The 24,703-nt window shown below is 44.0% G+C and overlaps 1 protein-coding gene across 4 annotated transcripts in view; it reads right to left on the bottom strand.

Moving 5' to 3' along the window:
- Nucleotides 1-24,703, bottom strand: part of ATP10A (ATPase phospholipid transporting 10A (putative)) — a 177,638-nt gene that overhangs the window by 70,568 nt on the left and 82,367 nt on the right. For all 4 annotated transcript variants that reach the window (XM_084801201.1, XM_084801200.1, XM_084801198.1 and 1 more), the window contains exon 3: nt 17,369-17,573. In XM_084801201.1, coding sequence (XP_084657327.1) covers nt 17,369-17,573 — 205 coding nt within the window. The remainder of the gene's footprint in view (nt 1-17,368; nt 17,574-24,703) is intronic.

Raw genomic sequence — 24,703 nt, 5'->3', positions numbered from 1 at the left:
ACCAATGGTTTGGGAACTCAGGAAGAAGTGCAGAAAGTTCCTCCCCATGTTAGCATGAGGGATGTCTCACTGTTGTGTGGTTTCCCATTTTTGCCTGGGCTCATTCATGCACCTGTACACTTCCACACTTTCACTATGTGCAGTCTGCTATGTGTCAACCTGACCTCAATAAAACAAATTTAAAGGCGAGAACTTGAAACAGGTTTTGTGTGTGTGTGTGTGTGTGTGTGTCTGTGTGTGTGTGTGTGTGTGTGTGTGTGTGTGTGTGTGTGTGTGTGTTTTCCATTGGTAGCACACTAGTTTTCCTTTTCCTTTTTGAGGAATTCTTAATAGGAAGCTAAAATATCTGGCTTATAGGAGTGACACAGTCATCTGAGTGATGGAGGTTAGCTTCATCTTAGAAAGCCTGTAAGAACATAATTGCTTTCTACTTCCACACATTGCACAGTGCAGCAAAATTACCTGCTTAGAGTCCTGATTTTCTTTTCCAAAATCTAAACTACATGTGTATATAAATTTTGTGGTTGTTGTTTTCCTTAGAGACAGGGTTTTTCTCTGTGTAGCACTGGCTGTCCTGGAGTTCACTCTATAGACCAGACTGCCTCAAACTCAAGAGATTCACCTGCCTCTGCCTCCCAAGTCCTAGGATTAAAAGCATGTACCACCACCGCCCGGCTGTGTATGTAGTTCTTGGATTAAATTGTCTCCAATGGCACTGGGTGTCTTTTTTACTCCAGTTAATAAATAAAACATCTGCTTGTTAGGTTTAGAGTATTAGCAACTGGTAAAGCTGACTAATTCCAGATGACAGCCAGGTTCCAGTTGGGGGCAACTCCCTTCAATGCATCCCAGGACTTCTGGACACTCAATCTTTCCTTGTTCCTTCCATACTGAGTTACATAATGAGACTGCCACTGCCTTCTTCAGTCTGCTTTTATTGACTCAACCTCCCTCCCCAAAATCATGTAAATTTCCCATCTTCCAGTCTTCCTCTGCAGGGTTACCACTCTGTCCTCAGAAATACCCATAGCGGACAGCACAGAGATGACAACCACTCATAACTGTACTACTGTTTTACTAAGCAAAAGCTACCTAACACTGGGTAAGAAACTGCAAAGCACAAAAGCACAAAAAGCACAACTGGTGAGACCCTCCTTGCTACTTCATAATATGCTAGGGGACATTATGAGCTGATTTTCTTCTTCTACTAATACCATTGGGGTAGGGGGGACTCTACCTTATGACCTCATCTAATTCTGATTACCTCCCAGAGGCCCCATCTTCAAATAGCATCAACATATCATGTTGTACTGGTTTTCAGCAGAATGTTCTGGAGACATATTCAGCTATAGCAAACTGCAATCTGTCTCTGATCCTGAGGGCAGCATGGGCAGTATTGTCCAATTCATATTGTACATACAAAGCAAGTGGGAGACAGAGGGCATGTCAGTGGCCCCAAATAGGGGCAAGGAGGAAGCTAGCCCCCTCTCTGTAATCATTCTTCTTTATATTTCTCACATGCTTCAGGCTTAACCTAACACACATAATGGAACTTACAAGGAAATGGACAGTCAGGCACTTTTCAGGCTGGGGGTCTAGGACAGGAAAGTCTGGAAACCAAGGTGTTTCCAGTGATGGGTTAAGAGTGGGAGGGCAACCAGGATCATGGTAGCCCTCTAAAGGCTTCTGTGGTAGAATGGTCCTTCTTCCACGGCCCTCAACTAGTTTCAGAAACATTCCTCCCCTTTCATTTCTTATACTGACTCCAAGAGACACAGCACTCGATACCAGTAACACGCATGTGAGGGTCAACTGCGTGAGGGAGCTTGAGAGGGTGCTCTAGCCAAACACTGTATGTTCCTGTCCACTCTAAGGAAACTGGATGGAACGTGAGCTGCAGGTTAGTGACCAGGACACAGCAACACAGCAATACCTGATTCTGCAGCATGAACTGGAAAGACGGTTTGCCCCAGAAAACAGGTTCCTTCTATTTTATAGGATATAATAGGACAGCAATAAGCTCTTCCTACATGGGTCAATTAATAAGCAACATGAATAAAGCATCCCTAAAGGTACTTGTATGGAAAGCTTTAAAAATTATTTTGCATATATATAAAAAACTTCTCAAGAACACTTCTTCTTCTTCTTCTTCTTCTTGTTGTTTGTAAAAGACGATCTAGGTGTGTGGTTTAAAAACAAAGATGTCAGTGAATTATGGAAAGAGAAAGAAAGTGGATATTTCACTGACAGCTAGAAAACATGGCAATTAACATGCACCTTTAGGACGAGGTGGAACCCTCCTCTGTCAACGTGACCTTCACTGCAAAGATGCCTGCCCTGCCCTATGCACATGAGCCAAGAATCTTTTGGATTCCAAACTAAGGCAGGGTCCAGAGAGATTCATCCATCTCCTGATCTCAAGTCCTATAGAGTGACAATCCACAGCCCTGGCCAGGTATCACCCAGAACCTAGACTTTTGGGACTCTGTTTTTGCTTCTTGAACAACCTGCCCCACACAGATGGTGATGTTCACTGATAGGGCAGATTCATCTTTACTCTTCTCTGTCACTTCACCTGCAAGTCAGGATTCGCTCTCCTTGTGGCAGTCAGCGGGCAACTCCTCTCTAACATAGCCTTTCCATGATGGGAGTGCTTAATAATGACAGGTATTAAGGGTGGTTGACAAAAACATGGCAGCCCCGTTTTGTATGTATTAAAACAGAGGCCCAGAGGGATCCAATAACTACGCTGGATAAGAACAGAGCCGGTGCAGGAGACAGGTTTCACAGCTTACCAGCCCACCTATCTTGAAGGGGCATTCAGCCAGGCTCCTACTTAGGCTCTACCAACACCTTCCCTTCTGTGCTCTTCCAGTGGGCCAACAGGAAGGTGCAGAAAGACAGGCAGCTACAGGCTACAGAAGGTGTGGGCTTTACATACATATCCTAAGAAGAGCTAGAGCTACAGGAGCTAGCACTCCAGCCCACTGGCCCTGCTCCTCTGATCTGAGAATCAGGAGTTTTCTTATGACAGCTCTACAGGAAGGATTTGGGTGTCAGTGCTAAGCACTGAAAGCACAGGCATTCCCTCTGCCTGGAAGGAAACCCTGTGATGTAAGTGTAGGGCAGGAGCCAAAGTCTTCCTGTTTCCTGATGTTTTGCTCTCTGCAGCATAAGAAGGCTTTGGTCTGAGTCATGTCTGCTCAGGTTTACTACCTAAAGGAAAAACGGTTTGGCCTTTGGCTTCTATTTTTCCAGTTTCAACTGCAGAGACTGATGCTCCACGAATCTGAGAGAGTGAAGAAACCTCTTAGAGCTACATGTAGACTCCAGCTTGCTTCCAGATGCTTCTACTTGGCCCCTCCCTCTTCTGCTCTGTCCACTCCTCAGGCTAGCAAGAGATGAAAGGTGGAAAATGAATTACACAGCAAGGGTTAATATCTCTCTCTCCACACCACAGCCACATCTCTACTGATGACTTATTATCCGAGAGCCCTAAGAGCCTCCAGTACACACCACTGCTCATTGTGAGACCCTAGTACTCTGCGGGCCTTGTTTGAGGACAGCTACTTTCCATCCTGGTCTGCCTAGCTGACAGGCACACCCACCTTTCCTGAATGAGTAGTGTGCTGTGCAACAGGCCACGTGGAGCACCTCAACCCCCCTCAATGTCAGGGGGTCTCCTTATGACCTCTACTCCATGGGAGTTAGGGAGGAAAAACAAGAGTCCCATCCCCCATACCAAGCAGGGAAGCAGAGGCCTGGGGGACAAGCCTCTTTGTTCTGCGACCCTGGAGCTCCCTGTGTGTGCTCAACAGCCAAAGGCTCACAATGCCTCTGCCAAACTGCTAGGAGCGCAGCCAGGTTGGGGACCAGAGCTGTTACTCAGTGAGGCACCAAGTCACAATGCATCACCCATCGAAAGTACTTTAGAAATAATCTAGTGAGAGTCTTGTCAATAGCCTCAATTGGTAGAACCTCCACTTCAAATCAGTGGCCCCTAAGTGAGCTTCACATGTGTTGTGTTTGTGTAGGAAGATATGTATATGCACAGGCATTTTGCTCTTCCTGGATTCTTGGCATGCACAGCTTCCCTTAGACAGGCTGTTCAGTTCCGCAGCGTATCGCAGTCAGATTTGTGCACAGTAACCAAATCACCTTCCACCTGTGCTGGGCTAGAGAGCCGTTCCTTTATTTCACTAGAAAGCTCAGAGCGCCTCTTTCCAGTGAGGCCCGTAAGCCGGAGTTCCAAGGTCAGATCTATTATTTGGGCATGACATCCTGACAGCAGCTGCTGCAAAGCATGAGCTGACTACAGAGACCAAGACTACACGGCATGAGGTAGAACTCTTGAGAAGGCCACTGAAGGAGCCAGGCCAGGCTGTTCTGTGTTCAATATGCAGGATAGACAGGACAACAAATACGTATGAAAGGAAATAAGACAGGAAGCAGAAGGCACATGTGGTAGGAACTAGTCTCTGGAGCCTCAATGTTGAGCTTGCAATGTGACTAAAAGGTGCTACCTCTCTAAAGCTAGCCCCTCGCTTGTAACACAGGGAAGCAACCACACACTGCCTCAAGCGTGGACCCTTTTGGACCCAGAACAATTCCAGGGCATGACCTACAGGGCAGGACCTCACAACAGTGAGTCCTGTTTGCTTATAAAGAGCTAGGGGGCCTCTCTTCCATGTAGTAAAGGGGCCTTCTGGGGCAGACAGGGTCTCATCCCGCTGTCAATAGCAGGTGTGTATGGGCAAACAGTAACCACCACCACAGGCAAGGTGATCTGAGCACCAGGGGGTCAGTGGGACTTCAGATGCAGGAGCGAGCTTGACTGTGAAATGACCAGGCCACAAACAGAATGCTGTCCGTCGAGGACCAAGCCAGTAGAAGGGAAAGAGGTCAGCACTTAAGAGCTCCCCAGGGCTCGTGCCACAGATAACTGTGGACATTGGGTGACAGTGGTGTTATCAGAGAGAAACTGTTCCATTTGCTTAAAACAATGTTCATGCTTCCTAATGCCCTTATTTCACAGACGTAGAGCGAGAAACATGGGCTTAGAGTGGAACAGGGACCCAAGTCATAGATAGATATGCGCCACTCCCCCAGCCCAGCGGCACCCTGCCTGCCTCCAACACCAGGTCAGGATTCTAAACGGACTCTCAGCACATCTTTGCTTGGTATTTTTTCCTTAACTGTGGGAACAAATCAAGCCAAGGCCCGGCTCTTTTTACAATGTAAAACAAACACCAGCTAGGAAAACACAAGATCTCCCCTCCAATGGAAATTAGTCTTCCAACAAGGAAACTGTATGATTAAAAGTAGATTTTAGCTGGAGGTTAAAAGGATTCCTTTCACTATTTCTACAGAAAATACTTGGTAAAAAGAATTTCTGTCCTAGCTACTAATAGCTTGACTTACGCACATGATACATATCTAAAAACCAGTAAATAAATAAATACCCTCTAGCTGAAGTTCTGAAAAGTGTCCTACAGTAGATTCTGGCTCCTACTAATGCCCTGTCATTCAGAGACTTCAGTAAACAGCACCCTACAGTGGCAATCAGCTCCCCGGGAGACGGCAGCAAGTATTACCCTGCCAAGGTTCTCCTCCACAACCGCTGAAACTTCCAGCCAGAAATTCAACAAGAAAAGGCCCTTTCTGCATCTTCGAGCAGAGCAAGCAGAAATGAACTCTGAGAGGTCATGGAGATGACCAAGATGACAGTGCGCCATTCACAGAGTAAAGTTCTCTCTGGAAATACACTGTGGCGGTTGAATTGCGTCCCCTTTCAAAGTCCTATGTAGAACCACCAAACATGACCGTCTATATGGAATAAGCCTTTGAAGATGTGAAGGAGTTAAAAATGGAGATTTAGAGTAGGCCCTGATCTATTATATCTGTTGTTCTTATAAAGACAGAAGATGAGGTAACAGAGGAAAGACCCTGTGAAGACACAGGAAGAAGTGGCTACCCACAAGCTAATGAGAGAAGCTCAGAGAGAGCCAACCTTATAAAGCCCTAGGTCTTGACCCCTGACTTCTGCTCTCCAGAACTGTGAGCAATAAATTCAGGTTTAAGTTCCAGAATGTGTACTTCTTTGTGTTAGGAGTCTAAAAAACATGTGTGGGAGACTCCACCCACTCTGCCCATGACTCCAGCTGTAACAGCTCTGAGAGCTTACAGCTGACACATGTCAGCAGGTATCTCTGCTCCTAGACTCCTCCACATGGAAACTGAAAATGAGCAGAGATCCCTGCTCAGTGCCAGGTCCTGAGGTCTGCAGGCTGCCATATAAACCCAGAGGACCATCTGCACCATCACACTAGGCATCACTTTCCTTTGGGTAGACACATAGCCTTTCTCCTCCATTCCTCTGAGCATTTTCTGATACAACAACTGAGCTTTTGTGTTGCTTAGTCTATGTTGGGAAGAGTCGGCACCACCCATGTTTTCTAGGCCATAGTTCTGGAGAGACTGCTATACCTGGGAAGCTCAGGGGCACTTCTTGCTGTTTTCACCCAAGTAACATGCCAGCAAAACTGCGTCCTCATGGGACAAGAAGAGAAATCTTTTCTTAGAGTTGTTGAGAACTGCTGGAGGTGTTATCATCCCTGACCTCAAACTGTATAATATCAGAGCAATTCTTATAAAAACAACATGGTATTGGCACCAAAACAACAAACAAACAAACAAATGAAAAACAGATACATTGATTAGGAAAGTTGCATTGAAGACCAGATATAAATTCACACACCTACGGACACCTGATTTTTTTCATAAAGAAGCCAAAAATATACTCTGGAAAAGACAAAGCAGCACTTTTAACAAATGGTGCTGTTCAAACTGGATGTCCTCATGTAGAAAAGTCCATACTTGTCACAAAACTCAACTTTAAATGGACCAAAAACTTGCCAGGATCCAGGGAATCTGATGAAAGAAGAAGTAGAGAACAGTCATAAACTCATTTGCACAGGACAAGACTTTGTGAACAGAACACCGTCAGCACATACACTAAGATCAACAATCATTGAGTTCATGAAACTAAAAAGCTTCTCCACAGAAAAGGCCAAAATCACTCAGACAAAGGCAGGCTACAGAATTGGAAAAGATTTTTGCTAACTCTATATCCAATAGAGGACTAATACCCAAAATATATAAAGAACTCACAAAACTGGACCTCAAGAAAACAACCAAATTTAAAAATAGCTCTAAGGTGAGGAGGGATGGGGCTACTACCAGGATGTAAAGTGGATTAATTAATTAATTAATTAATTAAAATGTGTGCATCTAAACATAATTCTCAAAAGAAGAAACATAAGTGACTGAGAAGCACTTATAGAAATATTCAACATCCGGGCTAGAGAGATGACTCAGAGGTTAAGGGTACTGACTGCTCCTCCAGATGTCCTGAGTTCAATTCCCAAAAACCACATGGTGGCTCACAGCCATCTATAATGTGATCTGATGCCCTCTTCTGGCCTGTAGGTGTATGTGCAGGCAGAACACTGTATACATAATAATAAATTTTTTAAAACTTAAAAATAATAAAAAATAAAATAAATGTTCAACATCCTTAGTCATCAGGGAAAGGCAAATCAAAACTCCTTTGAGCTTTCTTCTTAGATCAATAAAGCAAATGGCAAGTCATGCTGGCAGGAATGTGGAGTAAGGGGAATACTCATCCATTTCTGGGGACCTAAAACATGATGTGCTGGACCAATAGTGATGAGAAGCTTGTGGGACTAATCCACTAATATCTGACTGGATATATGGACCACACCATGAAATGGAACCCATACCCAACGCTGCTTTAGTAGCCAAGAACCTGAGACTAAATAGGTCAGGGACCTATGGGGGAAAAACCAAAGGAACCACAGCAATAAAACTCCGCTATAAACACAGATCAGAAGAGCCTTATTCAGCCATCATCAGAGAGGTTTCCTCCTGCAGCAAATGGGAACAAATATAGAAACTGGTACAGCCAGAAGATATGCAGAGAATGGGAGACCTTGAAATACTCCACACTAAACGGAATGTCTCCAACAGATCTCTTCCCTCCAGGCTCAGGGAACTTTATGGAGGAGGAGGTTTTAAAAAAAAAAATGCTAGCCAGAGTGGATGCAGCACAAGGAAAGAAAGCCTTCTAAATGCAGAGCAGAGGATGTATATATAAACTCAGAGACTGTGGCAGCCTGCACAGGTCTGCACAGATGGGGCCTTAGAGCTAAAAGGAGTAGACACAAGCTAGCATCCCTAACTCGGAAGCAATCTCCAGCTGATAACCACTTTCAACTGATAAAATTAGGTTTTCTCAAAGGGAATCTCACTGTGGAAACAAACCACTTTTCAGGGTAGGCCGATGGCCAACACAAGGTGAATTCACTGGCATCACTGAAGGGTCTTTGTCTCATAATGTTGAGTCAGAGCACATTTTCAAACCTTACAAGTCCCTTTTATGTATCTATTATGTTTTTCTGTGGGATTCCTGTGTGTGGAAATGTGTGGCTCTGCGGCTATGTGTTTCTTGTCTTTTTCCCCTCTGCTTGCTTTGTCCTATCCAGATTTGTTTTTTGTTCTGTTGTGTTTTAGCTTACTGTATTTCATTATTGTTCTTTATACGCCTGTTTGTTTTCTACCAAGAGACGGAAAGGGTACGGATCTGGGTGGGAGGGGACAAGGGGAGGACATGGAAGGAGCAGGGGGAAGTGAAACCACAATCAGAATGTATTGTACGAGGAAAATCTATTTTCAATATAAGCAAAAACCTCAAAAGTCAGTGAACAAAAGGATGTGGCACACAGTGGGTGAAAGGAGTAGAGCTGTTACTGCTAGAAAGTGCTAGAAGGCCTTGACACTTTACCAGAAAATGCCACAAGTGTAAACTGAAAGTATCACCTAAATGTTACCGGCTTAGTCTCCTGCATGCATGATACCACCAGGCCCTGATAGAATCTCTAAGACGCTGGGCCAGTTGGAAGAAATTAGGTCAGTGGAGGACAGTGGGACCACCAAGACCTTCCTCTCCCTCTTTTCTTCCTGACAACGGGTGAGTAATTTTACTCAGTCTTGTACTCCTACTACATCTACTGAACCAACAGGTCATGAACTGACACCTCCCAAACTATGAATCAAAAGAAGCCTGTCTGTCTTACCAGTTGGTTATCTCAAGCATTTGTTCCAGTGAAAGCGAAGGAGCCCAGGCTAGCCTCAAACTCACTAGGTAGCTGAGGATGACACTGAACTCCAGAGCCTCTTTCCCATTCCCTCTGGGGGAACTTTTGATTTTAATGCTGGGACAGACAGTCTGATTTTAGCCTCAGAATCTGACCCTACAAAATACCTTTCCAGCCTTTCTAAGTGAAATGACAACAGCTCACAGGGTCTCCCTGAGCCAAGGCAAAGACACAGAGTCTGCCCTAGAGAATTTCCTGCCTGGTGGTCAAGGCTCCTCATGTTTGATAAAGGCCGGATGAGCAAGCCAACCATTTGATGTTTTGTCCAAAACAAGCCTGGGTCTGTAAGCCTTTGAAGTTGACCTTACTTAGCCCTTCTTACAACACAATGAAAAAAGCTTACTTTCAGCCCATGACAGGTGCCCTTGGTGAAAGTCAGCCAGTCCAGGTGAATAAGAATTATTTATTCTTTTAACTCAAAGACAATGTTTAAATTAAACATTTTTGCTTAGTTGAATCCTTGTAGTGGGAGACACAGTAGATTCCTGGATGTAGATATATTCATATATTCATATATCCATATATCCTAAGTACCTGCTAGTAAGAGAGAAAGAGACAGACAGATACAGAGACAGATGAGAGAGAATATCTTTAAATGGTTCTGGGCCAATTCCTAACCTATGGGCTTTTGACTTGATGCTGCTAAGTAACTGCTCCTTGAAGCCCAGGGGAGGACATTTCTCATCACAGTCAATGACATCCACATTTCTTGGCCTTTAGTAGATGAGGAACAGTGGGGAGTAAGGCATTCTGACACGTACACTGAGTGACTAAAAATTGCTTTACTGAATCTGAAAGGCAAGAGAAGTTTGGTTTGGTTCCAATCTCAGCTTAGTTAAGATTCTCAAGGGGGCCTTAAGTAACTCTTCAGCACATGAGTCACTCATTAGCATAAATAAAGTGTAAGGCTCTGATTTCATGTCACTATTAAATGCAACCTTGTCAGATATATCGTGGTCCCATACACACTTGAGTAGATGACAGCGTTTTCTGAAGTCAGTCTCATGTCTTGTAAGGTCTGGTTTATAGTCCCATCATCAGGAAAGTCAAATGTGCCCCCTGCTTCTCACTACTTCCATCTCCTCTACCTATGGATGGGTGATACTCACTCACCAAAAATGTGGGACTAAATGTTGGTGTTCCTTTTGGAGGCCACACACAAACTAAACAGGACCATGTGGAAGAAATGCAGGGGTAGGTTTGTAGAATTAAGAAACAATGGCTGTAACTAAAATGCAGTGAGCTGGCCTCTGCTATGGTTCCGGGGACATGGATAACTTTCCTCCTATTGAGCACTCTGCTCCCAAAACATCTGGGACCCAAATGACACCAGGCAGGGCCCTTCAACAAGCCACAGAGTGTTCTGTAGTCACCTTGTAGTGGATGGACAGTCTGGGCACACTGACCTAATGGCTGGCCATCACGGCCATGTCAATGACAAGACTGAAGGCACTGTTCCTCACATTATCTTAGAGATCTACTGTTTCTAGAAGATGGTGTTATCAGTAAATAAATAAATAAAGATTATTTATTTTTCTGTAAATTTAAAAGTAATGCATGTCAAGTGTGCTGGTGCATGCCTGTAATCCTAGCAGTACAAAAAGCAGAAGCAGGAAGATCACAAGCTTGAAGTTGACCTGAGCTACGTAATAACACCTTATCTATAAAAATTAATTAATGAAATAAAATACAAAAGTTATGCAAAATTATCACATGAAAAGACAATGTATTACTTGTACTGTGTACCTGTATTTGTACAAACTTATGTACACACGTTTTCACGTACAAACAAACACAAACATATACACTCACACCCACTTATAAATAGAAATTTATTATCAACTGGGACACATCCACTCAAGAAAAACCATCAGAACACATTCCTTCGCTAAAACAAACTGACAAAGAAACCACTCCTGGAGAGCTATTCTCCAAAGGAAACTCCTGGACTGTCCTGCCTTCCTCTTCTCACCATCATCTGAACCGCCCAACCCCACCCTATGGTTCATGACTCTACTTCTGTTTTGTTATTTCCACCTTCCATTTACCACTTCAACCATCTACCCAGTTCACTTATTTGCAAAGACGATACGAGCACCAGGAGAAGAAAAATGCATCTAGTTTTGATACATGAAGCTTTGATGCCTAACAGATGCTCAATAACTATTTGTCGAATGAAACAAAATTTGCAAAGGAGAGTGTTGTATAGGATGAGATGCTTAGAGATTGCCTGCTTCTGCAGAGCTGCCCAGGCGACTAACAGAGGTGAACTAGAACTTCTTTCCTGGGCTTAGGAGGAGTCGATACAGCCTCAGGCCAGGCCTGCAGGTCTCAGTGAAGGGATTGAAACACAGAGAAAGCCTGAATGATTCTGACCCCTCCCTGACAGTTCAGACAGCACTCCTTGCTCCACAGCAAGGATGAGAAAAGGTGGTAGGCAGAATCTGTGCCTTGCCTTCTGTATTTCACACCGGTAACACACTGGGATGGTCATTATTTCAAAGGATTCATTTTTGAAGCATGTAATTTTTTTAAATAATAATTTTTTAAAAATAATGTTTGCAAAGGTATGTTAAGGTCTGGCTCCTAAGAGAGCAGCATAACTGTGACTCACAAACCTGAGTGCAATTTTTAGCTCTGGGATACCTTTCTGAATTCTTGGATGCTATCAGTCAACTCCAAGGTTTAAACCAAATGTTTATCTTGGTGATGGAGCCATCCGCCCTGTCTGGATCCTTATCTTTATATCAGGACTGGGTGGGGCATGCCCATCACCTCCTGCCCATCTCACAGCCCCTCAACTATGTTCAGTTGTACCTAATACTCGATCAAATAAGCACATTTCTACCACTCACATTGTGTGTAAGTCTGTATGACTGCAATGGAGACCTAATATCTTTTTTTCTTTTTTAAAAATACATTTATTTTATTCCACGTGTATAAAACAAACTACATACAGCAGGGAGAATCATGTGACAATCATGAGAATCATCAGTTCTATAAATGTTACATTCATAGTGGTTTCGCTATTGGTATTTGTCCAGCTTGAAGTAAACGTCTTCCCTGTCTTGTTGGGTCTAAATTTCTGAATGAAATTCAGTTTCTATCCTATCTCAACTCTAATAACTTAACTTCCTTATCTTGATCCAAAATGATCTTATCCCCTACCCAACTAAACTTGATTGTAAAACTATACTATCTGGCCTTCAATGCCCCTCAGAGACTTGAGAAGGAATAAAACTTAAATTCCTGAGTGAGCCAGCAGTACAGGTTAGCAGCTTCCAAAATAACATCTTAACCTTCATTCTAGTCTTCAGAGTAGGTTCAAGCCCTTCTTCATAAAAGCATCCCTTGACAGCCAAGGATGGGCACGTTTTCCAACCTCAGGCCCCAACAGGAGCATCATCTGGCAGACATGAGTTAGTTCTTTTTCTGGAAATTACAAGGCCTGACAGAGATGAGCCAGTACTTTCTTTTTTTACAGTCTCTATAAACAGATGAACATTTTATCTAACATGTATAATGTATAGGAGAGATGCTAAATTCTATCTTGTCAGTAGAGGGCGCTGTTGGAAGGTGGCAAAGTAAAAGGATTACCTCCAGGTGGAAAGTGTGTGAGAGGAAGAGGGAGAGAGAGGGGAAGGAGAAGAAAGGAGAGAGAGGGGGGGGGGAGGGAGGGAGGGAGGGAGAGACAGGGAGGAAGGGAGGGAGGGGTGGGAGAGAGGGAGGGAGAGACACAGACACAGACAGACAGACAGACAGACAGACAGACAGACAGACAGATAGACAGACAATGAGAATGGTTCGGGGGCTCACTTCAAGTTTCTCCTGGATTTAGCCATCCCAAGCAAGGCTGCTTCTACCTACAATCTCACCTTGCCTCTTGTATTCAAAGGCTAGGGCTCCTTGGGGCAACTGTCTAGGAGACATCTACCCATCTTGAGTATGGCTCACTGCAGCTGCCAGGGCTCGGTACCCTAGCAAAATATAGAGTGTAGCCTCCCCAGTGGCCTGTGATCAGAGCCTCCAACAGTGTCCAGCAAATTCCCAAGCTTGGTCGTTCTCTATTACCCGATGTGTTAGACTTGCATCAAGTTCCAAGAATAGAGCCCCTCAGTAGTCCCTCCCTCCCATAAGTTATTGCAGTCTCCTGAGCAGAAAGTGGTGTCCTAGACCTGCTACTTGCAACAGCTACTCCTCTACCTCTTTTCTGCCTATCTCACATTAAGTTTGCTTCATGTCTGTGCTGGAGTTTTAGCTCTGAGGCAGAACACCTGCCCAGTGAGTGCAGTACACTGTGCTCCATTACTAATGCCACAAGAACACACAAAAATCCTTTGTAAACTGTCTCTGATGTAGCTGAGTGTGGTGGTGCACACCTGTAATCCCAACCCTTAAGAGGCAGAGGCAAGCAGATCTCTGTGGGTCTGAGGCCAGCCTGGTCTACAGAGAGATCCAGGACAGCCACAGGCTACACAGAGAAGCCCAGTCTTGAAAAACAACCAAACAACAACAAAAAAAAATTTCTCTGATGTAATCATGTATGACTTGTCTCCTGATTGGATTCTAATGATATACTCATGCCCTGTGAAAATGACAAGGTCAGCTATTATTCTTATAAAATACAAATATAAATCCCCTCTATTTTAAGTTTTCCTGAAGTCTACAGTTTCCAATTTACTATCTATCAAATTGGTAAAATATTGCTTTGAATCTGACATGAATCAAGATCCAGGCCATGGTCCATTATTCATGTTTCTGTAACTTAATTTAAAAAAAAAACTTAAATAAAGAGAACTTACATTGTAATGCTACTATGAAGAGCCATGGTTTCTCAGTTGTTGGGCATTTTAAAGTCAACGGCTTTTTTAAAGGCTTTTCACTTTCCATACTGGAAAAAAAATTCATGAGTTTCAGAATTATAGTGTATACACAGTAATTCTGAAAGTGGAAAAAATACATCAATATGAAAACCAAAATGTACATACATCTTGAAGAATGTTGCTGCTGTCAAAGAAACTGTTACTAAACAGTGGGAGTTATTTAGGTGTTAGTTTGGCCCAATTTGACTAGAGTATGGCTCAGTTCTACTTCCTTCCTCAAGTGTCCCTAGAGGGTGATAGAGAACAACTATTTGCATTAGTTACTTTTCCTGTCATGAGGAAACCCACTTCTGCCATTCCACAGATACAGTCTGCCATGGCACTCTCGACAGTCATGGTAGCAGACACAGGAGGCAGCTTGGTCCCTCAGCATCCTCAGTCAGGAAGTGGAGCCTAATGGATGCCTGTGCTCCGCTTGCTTTCTCCTTTCTGCTCAGTCCAGAACCCCAGGCCATGGGGTTAAAGTGGGTCTCCCACTTCAATGAACCATTTAACCCCTCACCAACATTCGCAGAGATTTGTTTCTATGGTGATTCAAAACCCCATCCAGTGAATATAGGCCATCACACCATCTTCGAATCTTAAGCATCCTACTTTCACCTGACTTGTTTACGCAAAGCATGATATAGCTGGGAAGTGTCACAGTTGCTGTTGGGAAATAAGAGGGCGGGAGGTTTAGATGACTGCAGAAGCTGAAGAGTAAAGATATGAGGTGAGCAAGTTCTTGAGAGTTAAGGAGTCAGTATTGAGACCATCCCTCCCACCTAGCTAAACGCAGACACTCTACCCCTGGTTCTGCATATCATCATCTTTCCTTCAACCTCTGATACTCACACCTGTTCACTTAAGTTGCCTTGTTGTCATTAATTTAGAAGTATGGCCTAATAAATGTTTATTATTAGGCTATAATTACTACAGTGGTATTTTCTAACCCACAACCAATCAATAAAAACAGAGACACCTGTTATGTTTTAAAATAGCCTTGGTTCACCTGGGGCAGGACAGATAGTAATCCCTAAACTACCTTCCGTATCTCTCTGCCAAAATCCCATGCCATCTGCTTCTAATAACTTCTATCAAGCTACCTCCCATCTATAATCCCAAATACTTGCTAATGTTCTTCAACTGGGCCAAATCCTCCATCCACGCTGCCCATGGCCATGTGCTTCTTACTCCACCTAACCCATGGTGGCCTCTTTCCTTCTCCTCTTCCTCTTTCCTCGAGAAATCCTCTTCCCATGCCTGACTGCTACCCTTCCCAAGAACCTCTGCCGCACATGCCCTCGAACTTTAGCCACATCTATCCCACTTGCCCTGCACAGATATGCTGGCTTTTTACTGGTCAAACAGGAGTAAGGCTTTAGGCAATGTTACAAACATTTTGGGGTACAGGAGTCTGCTCATTTGGGCAGCAACCACACCAGCCTCCAATACTGCCTCATCCTCTACACACTGCTCTTTGTACTCCATCCCACTTTATCCTGCTTCCCAGTGAGATAGTGAGAAGTGGACAGGGACTTGTGTCCCTTATAGCTGTCAATGCTGCAGTGTTAGTTCCCCACTCACATATTTGTCTCCCAAAGAAGAGAGGCCAGCCTGGTCTACAAAGTGAGTCCAGGACAGCCAAGGCTACACAGAGACACCCAGAAGAAGAAAGAAGAAGGAGGAGGGAGGAGGAAAGAGGAGGAGGAGGGAGGAAGAAGAGGAGACAGAGGCTTCATGTTCTGGGACATAGTGGTCCAGGTGAAACCTGGACATAAAGACATACAGCCAAGACTTACTTAACACACCACCCTGCATTGGTGGACCCTCATGACTACCAAATTCAGCAGAGCATAATTATCAGGCAAGGCCAGAAATTGAATGGAGGACCCTAAGAAACCAGCTTGGTAGCTTTTCAGGCCTGGGATAAGTACTCCACTTAAACACACACACACACACACACACACACACACACACACACACACACACACACGGTGGCCTTCGTGGAGTGTGAAGTGGCATCTCTGCCACTGATGGGAGTGAGTGAAGTAAATAGCAACACATTGCACGCGTGGGAGGCAGGGCTCCTAGCCCCTCAGCAATCCTCATCAAGGAACCACGGCACCTGCCATGTCTGCAGTGCCTTCCTTCAGCTCTGTAACTATCAAACAAAGCCAGCTGCTAAAAGCAGCCCCATTAGCCCTGGTTCTAGGCCCCAAAAGAGCTCTACTGGAGGTGTGGATAGGATGGGCCTCATGTGGCAGAAGAGATCTCCAGTGACATCCTCCCTTAAATGCAGGACCCCGTCCTTGATTGACTTTTCAAGGCATCCTCAGTACATGCAATGGCCAGACCGGAATGAGTGACTCAGACAAGCAAAGCAGGGTAGAGTGGGTAGCGTGAGGAGGAGGCTTCCCTACTTCCTTTTAGACATTTCCTGATGTCTGGAGATGTGTGTCTCATTATCCCCCCCCCCCCCCCCCCGCTGTTAGCAGACTTAGAAGGGGCAATAATTTCTTAAGAACACCTGTGGGGGCGGGGGCTGGAGAGATGGCTCAGAGGCTAAGCGCACTGGCTGCTCTTCCCAAAGTCCTGAATTCAATTCCCAGCAACCACAGGGTGGCTCACAATCTATAATGAAATCTAGTGCCCTCTCCTTATGTGCAGATGTACATGAGAATACAACATTATATATACATAATAAATAAATCTTTAAAAAACACACACACACACACCTGTGGGAAAGCCCCCCTTGGAGATTCTGCATTTCCAAGCTTGTTCGTGGCTAAAACCTCCCTTCCTACTTCTCACTCAACCCCACTCGTAGCTGTTGGGTAACACATCTGAGGCAGAACTCAACTTTAGAAGATTTGAGGGTGAACCAAAAAAGTCCCTTGAAGAGATAATGTTCCCAACCTACATGAGAACAGGCCGTGACTCTTCTATGCTGCCATTTGGTGACCTGACACAATGACTCAGTAAACGCTGTTTCAGAACGTTCACTCACAATTCTTCAAAGTCTAAATATCATTCTGAGAAACTCATTAAGTGTACCCTGGAAATCAGTCAGAAAAAAACCCCATCCCCACAGCATCAGGTTGGCCATAGCTTAGGCAGTAAGAGCCGCTATCAGACTCTCAGTGTCTGTCTGCTAGGAAAAGTGGCCCAGGCCAGCGACAGAGGCTCGCCAGGGAGACCGATGCCCAGCGACAGAGGCTCACAGGGGAAACAGATGCCCGTGGTGCTCTGAGAATGCAGACCACTTACAAGCTCCGAGAAGCCACGGACCACTTGCCGTCGCTTCAGGTTAGTCTCTCCATCCAGGTTAGCAGTCTCGATGTGGCACAACCCATCAGGGTCACTGGATGACAGCAGCAGAATGTCCGCGGGTATGATCTCATTGCAGCGAAGACGGACAAAGTCGCCCACTCGGATTTCTTTCCAGTATCGATTCACATACTTCTGTTCGTCCCTAGTGAAGAGACTTTTGATTAACAAGGTTGACAAGATCCAACTATGCTGAATTTGACTGATGAGTATTTAAAGATCATTTAAATTTTGTTTCTACTCTTTCACGGTTGCAAATTATTTTCAAGACCAAGATTAAGGCTATAAATTGCATATAAGTCTATTTGAAATGGCCAGAATAGCAGAACTATAGGGACAGATCGTGGAAAGCTACTGTGGCTGGAAGGTCAGGAGATGGAGACTGACTGCTTAGTGAGCAAGGCGGGGAGGATGATTTGGGGCTGACAAGAATGTTCAGGGACTGGACAATGATGTGGGAGCTCAGCACTGTGGATACCATAAATGCCACGGGCGTCACCACTGGAAAATAGTCAGTATGACCACTCCCGGGCCTCTGCCCCGAAGAACAGAAAGTAAGGATTCCAACAGGCCACCTCTGTTCACTGTAGTATGACAGCAGCCACAACGTATAATCAACCCCTCCTCCCACGGATGGACAGGCAGACAAATACAGCGCACATGCAGTGGGATATTACCCAGGACGTAAGAAAGAACGCACGTGAACCCTGAAGGTCTTGTGCGAGTGACCTGAGGACTCACAATAGGACTATCATATGCCTCCACTCAAGAGGCGTGTAAAACATCTGCATAGGAAGAAAGAGATTAGAGTTACGAAAGGCTGGAAGAGTAAAAATTTTTCTTCAGGGACATAGTTCTACCTGGCAACGGTAAAGATCTGGAATACTACCTAGTCATTAAGTACATTAAATGACATACTTAAAATAGTTACAATGGCAGATTTTGTTATGTGCCACAATTTTTTCATTTCAAGAAGTGTAACTTAATTGTAATGGTAACCTTTATGATATGTTTATTTGCTTTAAATAAAAAAAAAACATAATTTAAAAACTTTAAACCCTGTGAAACTAGAATTACATCGAACCTGACATAAGGTAGTATGAGAGCACCTGGGGGCCCTGGAAGTGACTCCGAGCAATGCCACATTTCACTGTTGGGTCTGCAAAATTAATCTGAGACCATGTCCCCACCGAATCAAGAAAAAGCCCATGACAGCAGTTACAGTCACCAACCTCAGTAGCCTTGAGAACCCACTTCACATGACCATTGGAAAAACAAACCCACTAATCCAACACAATGGTCACTTTTAACAATTTCTTAAATGCCAAGCATAGAGCGTATATCGTTTTTGGCTGAATTCTACACTAGGTTTAAAGGAATCCCCACACACTTCAAGGGCTGCCTGCTACAAGTGCCACCTTCAGCATCTTCCCTGTTTCTCCTCCCTTTCTCTCTCCTCTCGTCTGTCTGTCTGGGTCACTGTCTCTTGATACAGAGGCTGTGCTGCTGAAGCTGGCCTCAAACTTCTGGGATCTAATGACCCCACCCCCAGAAACTCAGGTAGCTGAAACTGCAGGTACACATCAGAATTCCTGGTGTTTGTTCCACTTTGAGCCTTTCTTTTCTTATGTTGTACTAATTCAAGATCCACCAAACCATGTACAAAGCACAGCACTGGCCATTATAAAATAAGATTTAAATGTAGCATCTATTCTGGAACAGAGAGAGAAAAACACTAGATAGCATCCTGTGGGCGGTGGCAATCAAGTAGTTGACCACACCCCCAACACAGCAAAATGTGCTTCTGAGTCCACTGAAATGATCATGTAGACATACTATATATGGCTTCCTGGTCACCCCACCCCACCCAGAGATGGACAGTTCTGGGATAAGGCACAGAAGTGACATTCCACCACCCATCCTGCTTGCCAATTACCAGTCTGATTACTTCCAAACTTGGAGAAATATCATGCCAAACATATTAAATATGTTAAGCGCATTTATAGTTCCTTTTCTAAAGGTCAAACCCTGTGTTTATATCATTAGAAGCATTTTCCTTTAATTTCCCTTCTTCGTCAACACCATCCCTGAGTTTCTACGGAAAGTACAAAGCAATTTAAAAGAGCTGGTCCTTTTGACAGACATTTTCCATCACAATAGATATACTCAAGCCCATGGTAAGGCTTTGAGTCCAATGGGAACCCCAGATCAGGTGGTCTTGGGATCCATTCCAGGACAGTGACAATAGACAGCAGAGTTCAGCGGCACAAATCTTTGATGAGTTTGGACATAGTATCAAAAGTCAGAAAGCTCAGCTTGGCCTGCTCAATAGAGCTCACTTTTAGAACAGTAATCGAGGGGGCATGTGTGTCCTAAAGGAGATTCCCAGACAGAGCTAACCACCAAGGGCAGTGTTCAGGAGAGTGTGGTGAGATGCTATTCAGTATGAGTTGTCTCCTTATAACAACGAAAGAGATATCATAGATGTCCGCACAAAACAAATGTGAGAGAACACTGGTTCGATGGCCATTTACAGACCAAGGATATTACAGGACATTACAGACTCCTGAGGACTCAGCTCTGAATACTTGGCTATGGCAGCCCACATAGATCAATACAGCAAGCACATAACCATTTCAACAAGGTCTGCTTAGTGCCAGACCTCTGCAACAGTGAGCTAAAAGGTTTTTGTCATATAATGACATGACAGCTCTATAACGCCATGGTGTAATACAAGACTTCAGATCTACAGAATTCTGGCACAAGCAAAGCTGCTGTGCTACAAGCTACATTTGCCACAGCAGAGATAACAATGTACAGAATATAATATTAGATGGCACGTGATGATGTCTCCTCTACATATTTAATGTTTTTCTTTTTCTTTCCCCCCCCCCCCCTAGTCCTGGGCAACTAAGCCCACAGCTGTTCTACTACTGAGCTAAACCTCCAGCCTCTTCATGATAATTTGAATGTTCACATCTGGTCATAAGTAATGTTTACTCTAAAGCAGCAGACTGGTTCCTCTGGCAACAAATTTGTGTACCCGTGGTTATTATGACTCTTGATTGTATCAAGAGTCAACATGGAGTGTCCAGCATATATCTGTGTAACTATGTGTGGACTACTACGATGTTCCCTCAAGAACAAGGTGGCCTGATGATGCCTGTATGGGAAAGCACCCCCATTGTTAGGCATTACATGACAACTACCAGTCTCGGGACTTTGAATCTTGTGTCTCTAACCATAATAGCTCTCAGGCTGAACTGCCAGAAAAGTGTGTATAGAGGAGGCAGGTTGGGTGAGGGCAACATGGTATGTGATTTCTGCAAGCTCCTTATCAGGGCACAGGGAAAGCACTGTAGAAAGGGCAGAAGCAAATTCACCTGATGCACAGTGGCCTCTTAGAAGCACTCTTTTTGAGGCTTGGGTTCACCTCCACTCTCCTCAGACTTCTGTGCTCAGTGTTCTTGAAGTTATGTTTATAAAACAGTGTTTGTTTCTCTTAGCTTGTTTCTTAACCCAGCTATCACACAAATAGTTGAGACTCTTTTAGAATACAAGGTTCCACAACACAATCTTGAGCAGTTTAAGTCTGTTCTTAACCCTCTATGCTATTTTTGTCTTACTTCAAGCAATACTTGCACTTTGCAGCTTTCCTCAGTTCCAGCTCCTTCTTCCTGATCATCCTTGGATCTCTACCCTTGGCTCAATCCCCTAGCTGAATCCACTACTTCTCCTAACTCCTCCTCCCTTGGCTAGCAGGAAATCCAGCCGAATTCTCTCCCCTGCTCAGCAATTGGCTCTAAGCTGCTTTATTGGTATATCAGGGGGACAACTGGGGAGCAGAGTTTACACACAACATTTAGACAGGAATTCAGAATGTAAACTACACAATAACCTTATGCCTGCCTACACAGTGCTCAAGTGGTTACACATTCAACATGCTCGACAGGGGAAATCCCAGAGGTCATAGTACTCCATGTCTGCAGATGCCTTCAGCCCAGACCACCCAGAGAAAGATACTCTTTTCCAAAAACTGTGAGCCAGCTAAGTTGCACTTTCTACAGCAACAGAGCAGGGCTAGTGCTGTAGCTCAATGGTAAAGAATACAACAAGTCAGCATTAGGTCCTGGGTTCGATCCTGACCCCCCACAAAAGGAAAAGAAAGAAAGAAAGAAAAAAAGAAAGAAAGAAAGAAAGAAAGAAAGAAAGAAAGAAAGAAAGAAAGAAAAAGTTAAATGAATAGGGTTTGCAGCAATCATAGTCCTCAACCCAGCAGATAAGCCTACAGCAATTTTAGAAGTGACACTGTTTTTAAAAAGAGTACCATATTGAATTATTTCTAAGGGCAGATGCTATCCTTATGTGGCAGCCGATTTCAAGATGACCCTAAGATCTGTAATACTGGTATGCAGGATCATGCATGGTTTCTGTGACTGGGTTGGACTCAGTCCCATCCATGGAACTGAGGTGACCAATCATCATGCTATGAGCTGACATATGGGGGTAACTTCCAGTGGGAGATGGACCTAGACACATAAGTCTTGAGAATCTATGGCTGATATCAGAGGATATCAGGATGTGTATGAGAGCAAAATGGAGGCCACATGGCCAGAACCTGAAGGTGCACCCCTTGCCTATCAGCCTGCATGAGAATGGGATACCTCAGACTGTGACCTTTTTTGTTGCCATGAATGAATACCATAGACTGGATGATATACAAGCCACACGGCTTATTCTGCTCCTAGTTGTGGAAAATAGGAGGTTTCAAGGCCAATGCGCAGTATCTGGTGAAAGATGTCTTTGCAGGCCGGAAATCTGCCCCCACACAAGGCACAAAGGTACAATGGGAAGGGGGTCCAAGGACTACAGCCAAACCGGTTTTTGAGACAGAGACAGTCTTGAAATAACCCAGCAGTTCCTTAATCTATGGGAGAACTAATAGATCAGTGTCGCACCTCTTAGTTGCTCACAATGAAGACTAAACAGCCTTGTAAGTTTTTGTGGAATCATTCCAATTGTAGCCTAGACCTACCCAATGGGAAGAGATGAACAAGAATACCTTCTCCTAAGTGCAGAAGCCTTGGAACTTTCTATGTGAGGAAAACTGGGTCCTTTTCCCTGACAAGACTCAGAGCAGAGGATCCAGCTAATCCCTGCTGGCCAAGAAAGTGTGAGATTATGTTGTATAGTGTTTAGCTGCTTCTATGTGTGATATTTATTACACAGACATAAAAACCAACACATGTCGTCTCTAATTCCTACACCAAGTCCAGAACCCTTTGGGCCTCCATCTCCCCCATTCCCCTCTGCCCTCTCTTTCCCCTACCCCATTTTCTTTTTCTCCCTTCTTATCTTTCCCAAGCAACCTCATAGCCTATATACACCAAGCAGTAAATAAGAAATGTCACCAGCATTTAATTCGACGATATCCATGCCTGATTAAGAACTACCTTGTGAAAAGGAAGTGTGGTCCACCAGAGGGTGAAATGATATACACACAAAGAAATTTGACAGTGAACATCCTTGGAGCATGAGCTGGGATATGGTCACACATCATGAATCATGGTCACTCCAGAGGCATGATAACCAGTCCTTCTGTTTTCTGAGATCCCAGCTCAAGATTAAAGAGGAGACTAACCTAAGATAGTCAACTGAAGAAGAGTTCAAAGAGGACTTACAAGACAGAAAATGTGTGTTTCTCGAGACTCATCATCTACCAGTGACTGGAAAGGTCATGAACTCTAGAGGAGTGATCCTCAACCTTCCTAATGCTGGGACCCTTTAATACAGTTCCTCATGTTTTGACAATGCCCCAACCAAAAATATTATTACCATTGCTATATCATAACTGTTATTTTGCAACTGTTAGAAATCATAATGTAAATATGTTTTCTGGTGGTCTTAGGTGACCCCTAATAAAAGTGATCCCAAATAGGTCACTGCCTCCAGGTTGAGAACCACTGTCCTAGAGGATAACCTACAACCAAATTTTCTAAATCAATATAATTTCTAACTATTCTACTTTTCCTTATACTCACAGATAGGTGTAGCTGTCACCCGTCAGCCCCCCCTCCCCAAGCTTCTTTTTGTATCAAATGGAGACCATTACAGAGATGTATAACTCTACAAACTGCAGAGAATAGGTGACTATGGGGTGGTTAGTCCCAACTGACACATGTGCAATGCAGCCTTTACATATAAGATTTATGGGAAACTGGAAAGGAAAGGGTGGAAATATTGTAAGCCAGAGGACCAAGATACCTGCAGCACAACAGTGTTATCAAGACAGTGATAAGGAAGTTGCATCCATTACATCTCAACAATATGGATGCCTAAACAAGACCTGCATAATGACAACACCAGTGGCCATGCCAATGAAGATGGGAGAAATCTCACAAGAGCTACAGGCAGTAAATTACAGCTGAAAAGGAGAATTTTCTCTAGTGGTGAGTTCCAAGTGGCCATGCCTAAACACATGCACATAAGGAGCTCAGTGGGTTTTCTTGCCTGGTTGGTTGGTTTTGGGGAGTTTGGGGGCAGGGAGAGCTTCCATACATGAATGCCTGTATATTTATAACAATGAAAAAGAAAGAACTCGTTGAGTGGAATTTGAGGGGTTATAGTAGAAGTTGGAGGAAGAGAGGGAGGAACAGGAATGGAGTAAATGTACTACTCGTGTATGAAATTCTAAAAAAAAAAGAAAGAAAGAAAGAAAGAAAGAAAGAAAGAAAGAAAGAAAGAAAGAAATATAATAATAAAATAAGAAACAAAGAAGAAAATAGTGAAGAGAATGTCTTAAGTTCAAACTAGCCAGGCCTAAAGCTACAGGCAAAAGCAAGTCCTTTCAAGCAAGGCAAAGGTCCAGTCACCCTCCCTGAATAGGGTAGAAACCTGGCCTGGTCAATCAGCCACAAATCACCTGTGTCCCTGCAACCTCTGTTTGCTCAGCTGGAAACCAAGGGTGTTAAACAGATTAGAGGGAATCTGAGTCTTGACCCTCTCCTCCCTCCCCTCTGGCCCCCTCACTCCTACACACACACACACACACACACACACACACACACACACACACACACACACACTCAGTTTTCTTCTGGGGAAAAGTTATTAACCCTTTATAATCCAGCACAAGTTGCCTTGCTGTTCTCACCTGATCCTTGTTTGTCTATCATTAACACTCCAGGGGTAAAGGATCTGGTGTAAGAATTAGGACGACCAAGTTCATTTAAAGGGAGAATAAAATACAGTCTCCTAATTCATCATTTTTATCAT

This window comes from Acomys minous, assembly GCF_964271855.1.
Source record: "Acomys minous genome assembly, chromosome: 2".
Taxonomy (NCBI): Eukaryota; Metazoa; Chordata; class Mammalia; order Rodentia; family Muridae; genus Acomys; species Acomys minous.
Note: the sequence above shows the minus strand (reverse complement) of the source record. Positions and strands in the feature narration are given on the sequence as shown.